Raw genomic sequence first — 15,882 nt, 5'->3', positions numbered from 1 at the left:
ACATATATATGTGTATGTGTATATATGTATATGTATACTGTGTATATATACTCTGTGTGTGTGTGTGTGTGTGTGTGTGTGTGTGTGTGTGTGTGTGTATACATACATACATATAGTCAGTAACAAATGTGCCAAATGGACTCACAGAGGAGTGGTCACAAGAATATTGAATCCAACAAGAGCAGGCACATTGCTTAAGGACACAACACTACCAATTTCTACCATTAAGTGAAGTGGTAAAAATTGTGTGAAAGAAGTCCAGTACATTTACATACTACAGTTCAACATGAGATTACCATTTGCTGTTGAAACCTGGCCGGTGATTTCCTCCAAAAAAATATCATTTCAGTCTCTGCTGCCTGTCATTATGCACATCTGTTTTAATTCAGTCGTATTAATCTCAATCTTTGATAAGAACTGCAATAAGGAGAGAGAGATGAAGAGATATGAATAGAGAGACAGGAAAACAGATACAATGACTGGTAGATGTGAACAAAGCTTGGTGAGCGCTTCCTTGATGCAAATTCGTAAATTCTGTGGAAATTGCTTATGGATGATTGCATATGGAAACATCAGCAATACAATGAAAAGAATAACAATAACAATGTATAATAATTGTAAGAATAATACTCTCATACAATGAGCAGTCACTTTGTACAGTGAATACAGTAATTACAGCTAATGAGAGTCTTAGCTCCTGTGATGTCTTATAGACATACCTGTGTAATGCTGCTGTAAATAGCAGCATTTTCCCTATAGGATATGTTCCTTTTTCCACAGACGGAGACTAAAGCAATGACTGACCTGTTAGTCTGCATAGATGTAATGTATTAAACTACTGATTCCTTTTTTGAAATTCTCCATCTTAATGGTTAAAAGAGACGACCTTGCAGTGTGATACGGCTCTAAAGAGTTTTTACTAAACATGGAATGCAAAACCACTTTTTGCCAGTCTGATTAGAACCAATCTTTTCTCATAAACAATAGGAGGGGTGATTCCTTGTAATATCATCCAATCAGACTGCTCCATTCATTGTAACAAATGCCTGGCATCCACATAAAGAAGTCAGCAGTTAGCCAGGTTTTTTATTCTTACTAGCTCTATCCAGCTCACCTTTCCATGTTTTTCACCATTTTGGTAGGCAGAAGCATACGCCTGAGTGCACTTTACACCCCAGTGGGGCTCAAGATTCAGTGACTGGGCTGAACCAGTTGAGGGAATTGCACACATCTAGACTTAGAGACCAATGTCTGAAAGGCATTGTGAAGAGGACATGTGTGACCACTTGCACGTACTGTTTTTACAAAGGGCCCCGTTAGAGAGCTGTGATCTTCATAACTTTGAAGTTTCCAACAATATTGGCTTGCCAATGTCAATTTCATATCGTATTAATGGTTTTATCTTTCAGACAAACTCCAGCACTCTGTTTTCCCTCAGTGTCAGAGTTGAACCTGCGTTGTGAATTTCTCTTAAACACCCACCTGTCTCATTCTCCGTTGAAGGCAGGATGACGAATCAGCAGTCAGTCAACCAGGCCAGCAGGGGGCAGTGTGAGGGGGGAGGAGAGCCACTTCCCAAGTCCAGTCTAATACAGCACTGCGGATGGATCACTCGCAACCTGCTGCTGACACTTACGGTGCTTGGTAGGTACACTGAGCAGTGTGTGAGTGCGCGGTGGTGGTGGTATTTGAGTATGTATATGGATGAAGAGACCACATCTGTCTCTTTCAGTCAACCACTTTATGTTTGTGTCATTAGACATGCTGAAAGTTTTAAACATAAACATACCATAATGTGCCACAAATGGACTGTGAAACTACGGTACATTTCCCTGAAAGAACCTCAGACAGTGAAGTAGAGTTGAAATGTCACTATTATGCAAAATTGGCATTTTTTAAAAAACCACAAAACATGTGTGTGCAACATCTGCATTTTGAAACATGGAAACACCACAGATGCACCCACTCTGTTTTAACTGTGTCATTCATGATTTGGCTCGTACCCGGTTGGACCCAGATGTACGGCTGGTAGGGAATATGATGATTTGCTTTTACCAGATAACTCATTTGTCTTGGTTTAACCTTATTTTTAAGCATATTCCGTGTTTATAAATGCATGTGTACATTTTCTGTATAGTGTGTTCTGAATATGCAGCATTTGGCATGCTGTGTAGTCAGTATATGGCTGGCTGCAACTATGCCTGTTGTCCGCATCAGTGCCATCTAGCTTGAACTGTTGCTTTCTTGTCTGTGACTTTAGTTGTCTGTGTCTGTGCCTGAGAGTATGCCTCTTTGACTCTGCCTGTCCATCTGCAGTTATCTGTTTCTGTACCTTCCTGACCTTACCTACAGTTTGTGTGTACTAGAAAGCAGGGTGATTGTACTGTTGGGGTTCCTGTATGTCTGAATGCTTTGTCTTGTTCTGGTGAGTGTTATGTGCATTAATATTATCAGCACTTAAAATTTGTTCTTGGTGATATGTACTTCCTGTTATAATTCAGTCTCCAAGAGAAAATGGAATCAAATCAATGGTTTATCTGTATATCAAGTGCAATCTTTAATGGCTGAATTCAGAAGATTAATTCACAGAACATTTTTAATTGGCTTGAATTTAGATTTGATTTGACTGAGATTCTTGTGAGATACTTGTCAATACAAAAATACGATCCAGTTATGTGGACCCATTCAAAATTAGGTATTTGTGTTATTTTGAGTTATTGTTGAGTTGAGATGAGTTATTCCTCTATCAGGTACAGGTTTCTCACTTACAGCACCACTGTCAGAATATCCACAACTGGATATTCAGTATTGTGTAATAATCTATTCTCACTCTAGGCAATGGCTAAATCCAATATTAGACAGTGTTGTATTTAGACAGTGCATTGTCTCACATGTCTTAAGACTTTAAAAAGGAAAGTCATGTAAGGACATGTTCAGATTAGATTGTAAGTCCCGCTTCCTTTCTCTTTTCTCTCCATCTCTCTCTCTATCTCTCTCTCTCTCTATCTCTCTCTCTCTGTGTGTGTGTGAGGGTGCGGTGCAGTTTCAGTGTCGGTGTTGATACACTGCAATGTTTTGTCTCAGTGGATGACTTTGATATTACTCCTTCACAGGTGCCTCTCTCTCTCGAGTGAATGGGTGTTGCATTAACCTCTCTTCCCCCCCTTTTCCTCCTGTGCAGGGGTAATTTTGGGATCTGTCTTTGGGATGTTGTTGCGGTACGTCCCAGATCTGGACTCCAACTCCCTGATGCTCATCTCTTTCCCTGGAGACATCCTAATGAGGATGCTGAAGATGCTTATCCTGCCCCTCATCATCTCCAGTCTCATCACGGGTATTATTAAAATTACTGTCATTATTATTATTGTTATTATTATTATTAGTAATAGTAGTTGTAGTAGTAGTAGTGTGTCGGAATTGTGGTTGCCCACGCCATCCCTGTTTGCCCAAGTAATCAAATGTTACCTTAAATTACATTACAGCAGTGTGGTGTAGTGGTAAGGAGCAGGGCTTGTAAGCAAAAGGTTGGTGGTTTGATTCTCTGCAGGGGGCACTGCCGTTGTACCCGTGGGCAAGGTACCCATGATTGCCTCAGTTTAATGTCCAGCTGGATAAACAGTTGCTCTGGATAATACCGTCAGCTAAATGAATGTAATGTAATGTTTTGCTTTGGGTAAGAGCATCTGCTAAATGACAATAATATAATGCATGCATTATATTATATGTGATTATTTTAGCATTATATTACAATGACAGGTGTTTTTGTTTTGCTTTGAGCAGATGCATTCTGTTTGAGATTATTATGACACAGTATCAAAAGTAATCAAGAGGAAAACAATGCATGCTGGAAAGTTCAATTAGAATGCAAGTAATGTGATGCGCAGTAACATAAGCCTGTGAGAACTCTAGAGTGGTAGTGTATTTCTACGACAATTGCCATATTGCTTGTTTTGTGTAATGAGTTTCAGCAAGCAACTGTAAGGTAATGCAGAAATTTGGTAGCAGATTGCTGTGATGAAACATACCCAGGGGTGGCTTGATTCCAGTGGTTTTCTATTATGTTATTTGTGGAGCCAAAGAGGAACTCACTGTGTCAGCTCATTGCTGATGCTGGCTTTATTACAAGCAAGCTTGTCCTGAAACTGCATAGCTGAGGAGAATAAATCAACCTCTGCCATTTCACTGCATAGTATAAATTCCTTTGTATTGTTATGGATGAGCTGGCAGGTCTTCAACCCATTACAACACACAACCGTTCGAATGCATGCAACGTCCATGTGCTACAACTCAGAATTTGAGGAATACATGTGGCACTGCTTCGGCCGTCTTCGGCGCCAGGCCAGTCTTTCCTGGTTACAGCTCTACAGCGAAAAGCAGCTATTACTCATCAACTGACAGACTGAGTGGCTCCTGCCAAAATAAAAGAGGACTTCGTTGTACCACTAGATGATGAAAAGGTACTCATTTTGGCAACTACCAAACTGCTTGCTGCCCCTGAAGAGTGCCTGTTGTATCTTTCTTATGTTACTCTTGTCTTGCCTTTTTAGAATGAGTAGGTGACTGAGTACCATTTCCGCAACTGGCAAAATAGGCCACATTCCACTCAGCGTGGTTCACCATCAGAGACCAGTGCTATCCAGCTGTGTTCCTAGACCCTGAAACTCAGCAGGACTTCCAGCTAAGAACTGATGGGGGAAGCTACATTGGTATAATGAGGAGGACAGTTTCATTAATCAGTTTAAGTGCCCGGCTGGAGAAAAAAAACCTGGTCATCCAGAAAAATTGTTGAGTTTCCCTAAACACAGGGGCCAGAAAACAAATTGCACAATACTTTCCTTAACATTTATGAGTTTATTTAATATATGTGCACAGCATACTCCTCCATCCATCTCGCTTCAGGCTGGGGCTGTAGAATCCCCCTTCTCTATTTGTGGTCTGGCGGATCTGTAAAAATCCCTCTTTCTCTCTCTCTCCCCCAGGTCTGGCTGGGCTAGATGCTCGCTCTAGCGGAAGGATGGGCACCAGGGCCATGGTTTACTACATGTCTACCACAGTCATCGCTGCAGTGCTGGGGGTGATTTTGGTCTTAGGAATCCACCCAGGCAACCCAAAACTGAAGACCCAGGTCACCGCAGCCCCCAAGAACCAGGAGGTCAGCAGTATGGATGCCTTCCTGGACCTGATCCGGAACCTGTTCCCTGAAAACCTGGTGCAGGCATGTTTTCAGCAGGTAAGAGAGTAGAGTCACCATTCTGGCAACTCAGGTAAGCTGGTGCTCCACCCAGTTGTTTCAAATAACCTATGCAGACATTTACCCCCTACAAAAAATTTTCCAATTACCAGCTGCAAAAATGCAGTAGAATGAAAATTTCATTTGGGTTCAAAAATAATGCATCACACAGTTCAGTGCAGTAATACAATGAATGCATGGTATGTACTATGCAAGGAATTTGTGAAAAAAGGCAAATGAACAGTATCTGAGTGGTATTATAAAGGAGCATAACCAAGGTAAATTGAAGGCATCAAATTGAGCATAAATAATTAAAAAATTAGAGAGCAGAGGTATACTTTGAAGAGGTATGTCATTAGGGAGTAATGAGAGTTAATAGCAGATGCAGTCCTTTGATGTCCAGTGACCTGTCCTTCTCAAGGATTTTAAAGTCCCCAAATTGCGGTCTTGTCTCTGCAAGTAGTTTTTTTTTTCCTTTTCGTGTTTAAAAAACGTTTTACTGTGTTCAACTGCCCAGATAAATCCCCCCGTAAGTGGTTGGTGTGGTATACCCAGTTTACCATGTCAAATTCTTGCACCTGCCTCTGTGTTAGCTCTGTCAAGTAAATGCTGAATGTGAGGTGTGCGGAGACATTCACCATGAAAAAGGAGAGCCTGACTTTCGCCATCCTTGATTGAGTAGATTGCTGATTGACTGTTTAATTTCTGAGAACACACCCACTGTTTGTGAGATGTATGGCACTTAATCTACACTCACATATTAACAGTATGTGTTCACATAGTACTGTATATATCACAGTATGCATATCTTCATTGCCTATACAAATATAAATAGTTAGATTCATTACATGCAGTAGATGAAAAAATATTACACTTCTGTTTGAATCAGGGTGTATCCTGCAGAATCATACATATGTTTTCATTATAGGATCTTTTTGTGTTATTGTTTTTCCACTGCCAGAATGATTATTTCCGCTGTCTGGCTTAAAACCACAACAATGTTGTGAAGGTACTGTTCAAAGCAATGGAATGCAACAGGAAAACTACACAAACACTTACAGATTTTCTCCCAGTTCTTCTGATCCTGCTAATGATTTTGAATGTAATCCGATCTGCAGTCTTGCTGTGGTCGCTTTGTATTTTTTCCAAATCCTGTTTTTTGCCTATCAGTGTAATCAAAAAGGCCTAACTGTAGAGTGGGTAAGTCAGTGGCCTGCTGACAGCAATCTGATTGATTGGTTTACCAAAAGCTCTCATTTTCTGTATACAAAGCCCACACTGTATATAGCAGGAAGTAGGTTCTGTCTTTTGCATTGGTAGTATACAGGTACATATCTATATAGTTGATGACAGCCTTTTTGAAATAAGCCAGAGAAGGTTTAAAGCCTACATATATCACACTACCTCACACACTAAATCTCTTTTTTTTTCTCCCTCCAGGTCCAGACTGTGTTAAAGAAGGTACCTGTACCAGTCCAGAACCAGACAGAACCAATTATGGTCAATAAGAAGAAACTGGAATTCAAGTGGGGCATGAATGTACTAGGTGAGAGAGAGGGAATGGGACAGAGAGGGAGAGAGGGAGAGTGAAAAGAGGGATTCAGACAGGGAATGGCAGAGAGAGGGACATGCTCATGGGCATTTCAGTTTGAGGGAAAGAGAGGATAATATATGCAGAGTGAAAAGAGAAGCGAAATTCAAAGCAGTGGAAATTCTAGAACATGTGGAGTTTTGGTAGCACGGAAATGAATTCAGTGGTTACAAAGCTAAGATCTGGTGAGAGAACCAACAGAGAACTAATGTCTAGCATGTCTGAGAAAGAGAAGGTATCCAATTTGTATCTGAGAGAGACAACAGCGGATGTGTGTTGGAGAGAGAATGCAGTGCGTGTGTTTACAGGGGAGAATATCCAACCCATGCTTTTCAGGTCTGATCGGCTTCTTCATCACATTCGGGATCTGCATGGGGAAGATGGGTGAGAAAGCAAAGCTGATGTGCGACTTCTTCAACATCCTCAATGAGATCATCATGAAGATGGTCACCATGATCATGTGGTGAGTGTGCCTGCACCACGGTGCCTGAGCTGCTCCTGTGCTGGCCGGGTCGGGCTTGGACCTATCATAGTGTCATTCATTCTGAACGTAGCTCTGGAAACGGTGTCCGGCGTGTATCTGGTAAAGTTCTAGGTTCAGATGTTACACAAATGGAGAAGTGACAGTAATGAATGGAGTCAAGATTGAGGACGTGGGGGAAAGTGTGTGGGAAAGCTGCTTGACTAGAGGATTTTTTGTGAAGTGCTGAGAAATGGTTAGGATCTGGACAGTGTTCCCTGAGGGAAAAGCATGGGAAGAATCCAGGAGATAATGAACCCTGAGAGGGAGCATTTGGCAGGAGAGGAATAAGCAGATACAGTGCTGAAGTGTTTGGGTGTGTGTGTGCGTGTGTGTATGTGCATTTGTCTGTGGAAAATAATGAAAGCCTTGCATTCTTTGCAGGACACAAGCCAGTAGAAGCTAGTAACAGGAATGGGGGGCTGTGAGAAAGTCAAGGGTTTGGCTGTGGGCTACGCTGAGGCAATGTTTGGCATTTCTTCCCAAAGCATTGGACCCAACGCAGCCCACAAACACGCTCCATATGATGATCTATGCTCTTCTCACCCCCACAAGCTACAAAACATGCTCCCTCTAACCAAAATGAGGCGCCCTGAGTCAGACCTCCCTCGCCCTCAGGTACTCCCCTCTGGGTATTGCCTCTCTGATCTGTGGGAAGATCGCCGCCATCGGGGACCTGGAGGTGGTGGCACGGCAGCTGGGCATGTACATGGTCACCGTCATGGTGGGACTCATCATTCATGGAGGGATCATCCTGCCTCTCATCTTCTTCTGCGTCACCCGCAAGAACCCCTTCACCTTCTACTCGGGAATCTTCCAGGCCTGGATCACAGCTCTGGGCACTGCAAGCAGGTACATCGGCGCCTGTGTGTGTGTGTGTGTGTGAGTGTGTGTGTGTGTATGGGGGGGGGGGGGGTGTATGTGTGTGTTGGGGGACTTCAGGAACACATAATGTGTATTTTCAGGTGATAGGCCTACTCCTGCGCATACTCTGAAAACAACATGGATGTCCACCTGTCTGTCCACCTGTCTGTTCCGCAAACATTCAAGTTTGAATATGAATATTTAGTGTTCATACCTAGTGTCCCTTAATGCATTTGGGGAGGTCATAGGTCAAATGGGTTTATGCATACTCAGATACATTTTTGTATGTCTGTCCATTGCTTGTTTGCACTCAAATACCTCTTTCACTGAGTCCAGCTGTCTTTACCTTCAAATTTATTTCAAAATTATTTTCCTTTATTTGATAATTGTCTCAAACCTGTTTTTGTTTATTTGACACACTTAGCATACCCTGCCAGTTGAAGCAAGGCTTACATAGCCACAGCTGATTCCTCTTTACTTGAGTACCTCTAATGTGGTTTCAGTCCTTTTCACTAAGCATGAAAATTTCAAGGCACAAGAAAAACTACTTGCTTTTAGTTAAACACAGATCTCCTTTCTCTTTGTTATAATCTGCATTATTTAACCTTGCATCTTCTCTTTGTTGCAATGAAAGTTATTTGATGTGAAGTGCCCAGAGGTAATGTTACCATATTAGTCACAAGTTTAAAATATAATAGAAAAAAGGCACTGGACTTTCAGTTCAAAGGCATCTTCTCTACCTCCCCTGTCTGTTGTTCATCAGCTGCCACTGCCATCTGTTGTGGTTGGTTTTCCTCCCTCCCTTGTACGTAGGTAAAGTACTTGTCTAATTATTATACAGTATCTCTCCCTGGTGGTGAGGAAGGGAATGGCATGTTCATGTTGTACTTAGTTCATGTCGTGTCAAAGGAGTGGCAAGCCAAACAGCACAGTACTCAAAAAAGTTATCCAGTTGTTAGACATGAAACTTTCCTACAAAATTTTGTCCCTCTGTCTCTCTGTGTCTCTGTCTCTCTCTCTCTGTCTCTGTCTCTCTCTCTCTCTCACACACACACACACACACACACACACACATCTCTCTGATGTGATACCTGATACTTGCCCTTTCTGCACGTGAAGTCAAAGCATTTTTCATTGTTTTTACATTTTTATGATTGCTTTAAATCGGTACAGTTTTTGACATTTTTGAGGGCTTACAGTAAGCCTTTGTAGGAATGCCTTTATCCTGGCAGCTTGGGATCAAAAGAACAGAAAAGCACATGTCAGCATTTGAATTTTATGGCAAGTTAAGCAAAACCGGTGATCCTTCAAAACAGAACATGTGTGCTTAAAATGAATGCTGTCCAGTCCTTCTTCTCTACTTCAGGAGGACTGCACTATTTTGAGAAGATATGGACTGGAGGAGGAGGATATAAATATAAACTATACAAACATATAAACTCATTCCTAGTTTATATGTGACATGTGTTACAAGCTTTGTTGGAGAGGTCAAGACAGAAAAGAATATTATGTTGTGAGCAAACGAGAAATGTCAGTAGAGTAGAGTCAGCAGAGTTGTTGAAAAGATATCATGTTCAGTTAAGCCGTCCCTTGCAGTGCCTGACTGATGTTTAAAGGTCCCCTTGGTGCCTGTATTCCCCACAGTGCAGGGACGCTGCCTGTGACATTCCGCTGCCTGGAGGAAAACCTGAAGATCGACAAGCGGGTGACGCGTTTTGTCCTGCCCATCGGCGCCACCATCAACATGGACGGCACGGCGCTCTACGAGGCGGTGGCCGCCATCTTCATCGCCCAGATGAACGGCATCAACCTGGACAGCGGGCAGATCGTCACTGTCAGGTGGGGCCTTCCGCCCAGCCCCAGTATGAGTGAGAAACCCTGGGCTTTATAACATAAAGGAAGGGAAAGGAGAGTGCATGAATCTCTCAGAGAGTTCTTATGACAGTTTAAGACTGGGAAAATTGTGTCAGGATGGCACATCCGTCAAATTCAGTCTCTTGTGATTCAGCGTGATGAATCACAGTTCACAAAAGGGAAAAAATGATGAATCACACTTTCAAGTAAGAGAGCTGCTAAGAGCAGCTTTTCAGCAGTAACCATTCCCTGCTGACTCATAAAACCTTATAGCATGTATCATACACATCAGTATGGTAGGATATAGTTGGTTGTATATCTGTCTTTATTAAAATTCCTCAGGTTTTTACGATGACAGGCTACTTTTATTGTGTCCCCCACAGTGTAGCCCCCCTAACATCTTAGTGCGCTTTCAGTCAGAGGTCTGCATGAGTGTGGCACAGCAGTTTTCTATTCTTAATTGATTATTATTCCTATTAGTGATCACAAATATATTGTATGTAGTGCAATGCGGTGCAGTGCTGTCAGTAAAGACACCACGTTTGTATTTAAATTATATAATCTTACTGTCTGTCTTTCTTCCTCCCTCCCCCTCTCTCTCTCTCTCTTTATCTCTCAGTCTTTCTCTGAATTCAAATGAGCTCCGCTGTGCAATCCCGTGTGTGGCGGAGTCTGCGGTGCTGCACTCTGACCATGCACGCCCGCACTCAGCTCTAGCTCAAAGCACTGCACTTATCTCTGCAGCCGTGCGCACACCCACCATCTCTCAGGCCTCATCCTCAGGGCGGCAGATGTATGCTCCGGTGCTTGTTTGACTGCCCCTGGCCCTTCCCCAACGGGACGGGGAAAGATTTGTGAATTCAGCCACCTGGCTGTGGTATTAAGCATCATTATATCTCTCCCTCACTCCTGTGTATTTGGAGGCGGATAACAGTGAGAGTGTCTGTGTCTTGGCCTCTCCCAGCTGTTCTTCTGGGGCAATCCAGGATTTTTAGCCTCCAATCAGCGGCCTCTGCCTCTCTTGCAGTCACATCACTTGTGCATTTTTTAATTTGACTCTGTTCTGCCGACGAGGCCCCAGCAGCGATCATGTGCGGTCTCTTTGTGCTGGTGGGCTAGCGGTGCGCTGGAAAAAGTGATGTTTTATTGAAAATAAAAAAAAAAAAAACTGACCTGGCTGCTATTTTAATGCTTTGTTGCTATGGAAATTTGTGAGCACAGACTGTGAGGCGCCTAGGTCTGCGCGAATCAACCAGTGCTCGTTGCACTGCGTCGCTCTTTTTAAATCATGGTGTTGTTAGTGAAACAGGGGCATCACGGGTTCTGCATTAAAGCAGTTCAAAGCGTCGTAATTGCACAGGCATTGCAGTAAGTTTGAATGAACCCACTGGTGATTAGGTTTTTCCTTCCCCTCCCCCCAGTATGACTGCCACCCTGGCCAGTGTGGGCGCCGCCAGCATCCCCAGTGCTGGGCTGGTGACCATGCTGCTGATCCTGACCGCTGTAGGGCTGCCCACTCAGGACATCAGCCTGCTCATCGCTGTGGACTGGCTGCTGTGAGTTCTGCGAATAGTCTGTCATCTGCTTCACAACTCCAAACATAAGGATCATTTCAAACAGACAGAGTGATGTTCAGCACACATGTTAGACTGTGCACCACATGCTGTAGCTACATGAAGTGATGAGCTAACACCAATGTTATGGAGTTAAGTAAAGCTACAATAAGTCTTTTATGTCTCTCTGTGAACATGGCCTTTGGAAATGGCTCCAGAAGGCAAAACCTAGAATTCAGCTCTAACGGAGTGTGACCGAAAAAAAATGTTACTCTAAACTTGATCACTAATGTCTGTACATACTGTGCCTTTGACAAATCTACACTGCCTGTCTGTGGTTACCTTCCTACTGTCCTGTATTTTCATCTCTTCTATGTACTCATTTCTTAACATAGTTTTATCCATGATTGGAGATAAATCTGTTTTCACGTACCATCTAAAACAAAAATTACAAGACAGAGCAATATTTCACAACAGAGGTGTAAGGGACACAACAGAATTTCTTTTTGGATTATTTAGCATCCAAAGCATGTAGAGTAATCAGAAATTTTATTTGTTGAACTTTGTTGTTGATAAAGTTCTCACATTTCAAATTTGTATTCTGTGAGGTTCCTTCTCCAGTCCATGTAATCACTGTGTGAACTTGCCATTGCCCTTGGTTGCAGGGACCGAATGCGCACCTCCATCAATGTGGTAGGGGACTCCTTCGGCGCTGGGATTGTGGACTTCCTATCGCAGGCGGAGCTGGCGGAGATTGACGGGGACGTCCCGCTGGCCGCCGATATCGTGTTCCCGCCCCCGATTCTGACTGAAATGGACCTGGTGGACCCCCTCAAACCCCCGCAGTTACCCCCGCGCTCCCCAAGACCCCTCCCGCTCAACCACCACTCCCTCTCGCACTCCCCACGCTCCATCCACTCCCACTCCTCCCGGTCCCTCTGCTCCCCATCGCCCCGCCCCCTCCGCACCCCCTCCCCGCGCATCCTGCACAGGACGGAGCCTGGGTACTGCGCCCTACCCACCCACGACTGCCAGGTGAGCCGCCGGGAAGAGAGGAGAAAGAGGGAGGGCTGGGGGGCAGGGGGCGAGCAGAGAAAAAAGGAGTGTCAGAGGCAAACATGGGAGCGAAGCAGCAAATGAGGAAATGGAGAGAGGGATTATGTAAACGTTAGAGATTACGAGAAAGAGGAAGAGGAAATTAAGGGTGGAGCAGACCAAGCAGGCTGTGTGCATAAATCTTTTCCATTTCTTCTTTTTTCTTCTTAGATCCCCACCCCCCGTCCCTCATTCCGGGAGAGAGACAGACAGAGGGAAAGACTGCGGGTGCGAGAGAGGGACAGGGGGAGTGAGACAGAGGAAGAGGAGGAGAAAGAGCGAGTCGGGGATGAGGGGAGTGACGGAGAGGAAAGTGATGACACCGCCTACGACCGGAGACATGCAATTCCGCCTTGTGACATGCCCTGACTGTGTTTTCTCTATGCCATTACCACACTCTACATTCCTTTTCTCCTCTGTATGATCACAGTAGCTCCACAACGGCTTTGATGCGCTGTCAGTTTGGTCACTGTGGTCTCTAAAATACCTTGGTTCCACCCTTTAAAATAACTGCAGCCATGAGATTTGTATTGACGTGGGCAGCATCATTAAACTAAGCTGCTTCCAAAGTCTGTGCCGTGAACCTCAGGAGCTCCTTAAAACACAACTTTCCTCACTATTCATTCAAAATAAGGATTCATTTTTTTACCACAGTCTCACCATTCTCTTGTCTTTCTCCCTTTGGCATCATCTTAACTTTACTTCCAGTCAAACATAATCACACAATTACTTTCATGAGGTCACAGTCGAAGTTAAGCTGTCTAGTTATCCCTCATAAACTGTTGTTGGAATGGAATTGTCTTCTCATTTTTAAATTGCATTTTCATATTAGTATTCCAATATGTTTATTTATCATTTTACCTATGCAATCAATCACTATTACTCAGCATATCAGGGCTCCGCCCCCCTAGCTGTGGTGTTTTTGTTTTTCCCTGTCCATGTGCTTTTTGTTTTTCCTTGTGTTCCAGCCCCGCCCCACTCCCCGCCTGGTCCCCGCCCACCTTATTGCCCCATTGCCTTCACCTGCCTGCCTGCCCACCTGCACCCCATCTCCTCGTCAGCCCAGCCCTATTTCTACCCTGCTTGTTCCTGTCTTGTTTGCCAGTTCGTCTCAGCGTTTTCGTACCTGTTTTGTTCCCGCAGTTTTTTGGATTTCCGAATTCTCCGTGCCTGACTCTGCCTGCCCTTCGTCTTCATTTTCTGCCTGCTGTTTTGTCCCTTTGCCTGATCGTTTGCCTGCCCGGTTCCTGATCCTGCCTGCTTCTGTTACTGACCCTGCTTTTGTCCACGGACTGCCTTCCGGTTTTCGACCCTGCCTGCTTTTGCTTCGCTACTTTCCTGCCATCATTAATAAACCCGCCTGCAACCTGAAGCACTCTTGGTCTGCGACTGAGTCCCTGCCTGAGCCCTTACACAGCATCCCTGAGGTGTTACCCAGGTGACCATGACTGTGTTTTGTACTGTACCACATCCTTTACTACTTATGCTGCTACAAAGAAGTTCATAAAAAGTTCTCAGTACTTCCTTTTTATTTGCATTTTAATTCATTGCATTTTCAGTTTGCCCGTATAGTGCTACCACACCTTTACCCTTTACTAGCTTTTGGTTTATGAACAAACCACGCGATAGATGTTGATTCTTAATTGGTTGTCCATCAAAGCACAGAGTGGTGTCCATCAGGATTGTTATGGTCAATGCAATCCTACATTGCTCACAATATGTTTTAATAATTTTTACATTAGAAATATTACACTTAGGAGTGTCTACTAGTTATGGTCATAGCGACTGTTTGCATGTAGGGTGTTGACTTTTTTTGTTTATTGCTTTAATGGACTTGTTTGTTATGGACTTGTTGTTATAGCAACTGTGTTTCCGTATCAACAACCAGCGTTTTATACTCGCTCCCCTCCTCCATCTCTCCCTTTTTGTTCTTCTCATCTGTTTTTCTATCATTTCATTTTCCAGCCTGTGTCTATCTGTGAGGCTCAACAGAGCAGCTGTTGAGTGCAAAGTGCATTATTTACTGAGGTGAAAACGGCTCAGTGTGTGTAGTGCGCAGAGCAGAAACTGACAGAGCAGTAAGAGAAATAGGCCTGGGTAGCTGTCCCAGAGCAGTAAGCCTGGATAGCTGTTCCAGAGCTAAGCAGCGCATTTTGACTGTGTGCTCTTCACCAGCCAGGGCTGTGTTTGAGTGAAACTGCATACCGTGCAAGCAGAGAGTTTTGCAATCAACAGTTGCTCTGGTACTTAATTTTCAATTTTTTTTGTTGCCCCATTCACATAACACATGCCCTCCAACACTTGGGTTTTGCATCTAAACACATTCCAGTTTTTCAAACAAGATCACATTTGCACACTACCACACTGTACCTGCATAGTACGATCAATCTTTGCAGCTTATCATATGAAGAATGCATAGCTATTATTAAAAGTCATAGTATCATTGTAATTATTGTTGTTAATATTGTTATTACCAGGGATAGGATTATTAATTATATTTAATTTGTTGTTTGGTTGTTTGTCTAAAATGATGGGTGTTAGTTGTTTTCGTTCTCAAAGGCACTGCAGTTGTTCAGATCTGTGATCTATATATTAACAGTATTTGTTTATTGGTTACTCAGTTCATCTATATATTTATTTAACATGTTATTTATTATCTGTTAATTTATTATTGTATTGATTTAAATCGTTTTCTCCTGTGCTTTTCAATGGACTTTCTTACTGAAAGGAAGGTCATCCACTATCCCACAAATCCCTCAGTCTTAATTTTATTTTTGAGTTGTGTGTATAATTAATAAAATCTTAAAGATTTATTTCAATGGATAATAATTTCTGTCTGTTTTTGTGCATATGGGTGTCTGTGCATTTTCATATTTTTTCTTTGGACAATTATGTTTTCCATATAATTTATGTGCAGGCAATATTGTTTAAACTGAATCATACCTATTCTTGCATTACTACTACATTTTGTATTTCAAATGGTTTCGGAGGAACAGGAATAGGAAATTATATATGCCAAGAAGTCAACAACAGCCAATAGAGACTGCAATAAAGTTGTACTTGTTTGAATAGATGTGGACCAGGAAATTATTGAATATAGGAATATCGTAATAAACCAAAGGTTTCATAACATAAGGGCCCATACACAGAAAAAGACATATATTGCAGCAGTGGC

At 43.0% G+C, this 15,882-nt stretch overlaps 1 protein-coding gene across 1 annotated transcript; it reads left to right on the top strand.

Annotated features, from left to right (window-relative positions):
* The first annotated feature begins 1,571 nt into the window (after positions 1–1,571).
* On the top strand, positions 1,572–13,076 carry slc1a9 (solute carrier family 1 member 9). The gene is made up of 10 exons (XM_036552465.1): positions 1,572–1,644; positions 3,182–3,334; positions 4,980–5,230; positions 6,671–6,776; positions 7,158–7,284; positions 7,960–8,193; positions 9,850–10,044; positions 11,481–11,615; positions 12,278–12,647; positions 12,879–13,076. The coding sequence occupies exons 2-10, from the start codon at positions 3,208–3,210 to the stop codon at positions 13,074–13,076; spliced, it is 1,743 nt and encodes a 580-aa protein (XP_036408358.1). The 5' UTR covers positions 1,572–1,644; positions 3,182–3,207.
* The last annotated feature ends 2,806 nt before the right edge of the window (positions 13,077–15,882 follow it).

The sequence above is a fragment of the Megalops cyprinoides genome, chromosome 19, assembly GCF_013368585.1.
Source record: "Megalops cyprinoides isolate fMegCyp1 chromosome 19, fMegCyp1.pri, whole genome shotgun sequence".
Lineage (NCBI taxonomy): Eukaryota > Metazoa > Chordata > Actinopteri > Elopiformes > Megalopidae > Megalops > Megalops cyprinoides.
This window is presented reverse-complemented; position numbering and strand designations above follow the sequence as displayed.

Bases quoted from the DNA above. Each gene is read 5' to 3' on its own strand.
- slc1a9 (XM_036552465.1), top strand. From the start codon at position 3,208: ATGTTGTTGCGGTACGTCCCAGATCTGGACTCCAACTCCCTGATGCTC. The intron at 3,335-4,979 runs GTATTATTAAAA...TCTCTCCCCCAG, and splicing joins CATCTCCAGTCTCATCACGG to GTCTGGCTGGGCTAGATGCT. The intron at 12,648-12,878 runs GTGAGCCGCCGG...TTTTCTTCTTAG, and splicing joins TACCCACCCACGACTGCCAG to ATCCCCACCCCCCGTCCCTC.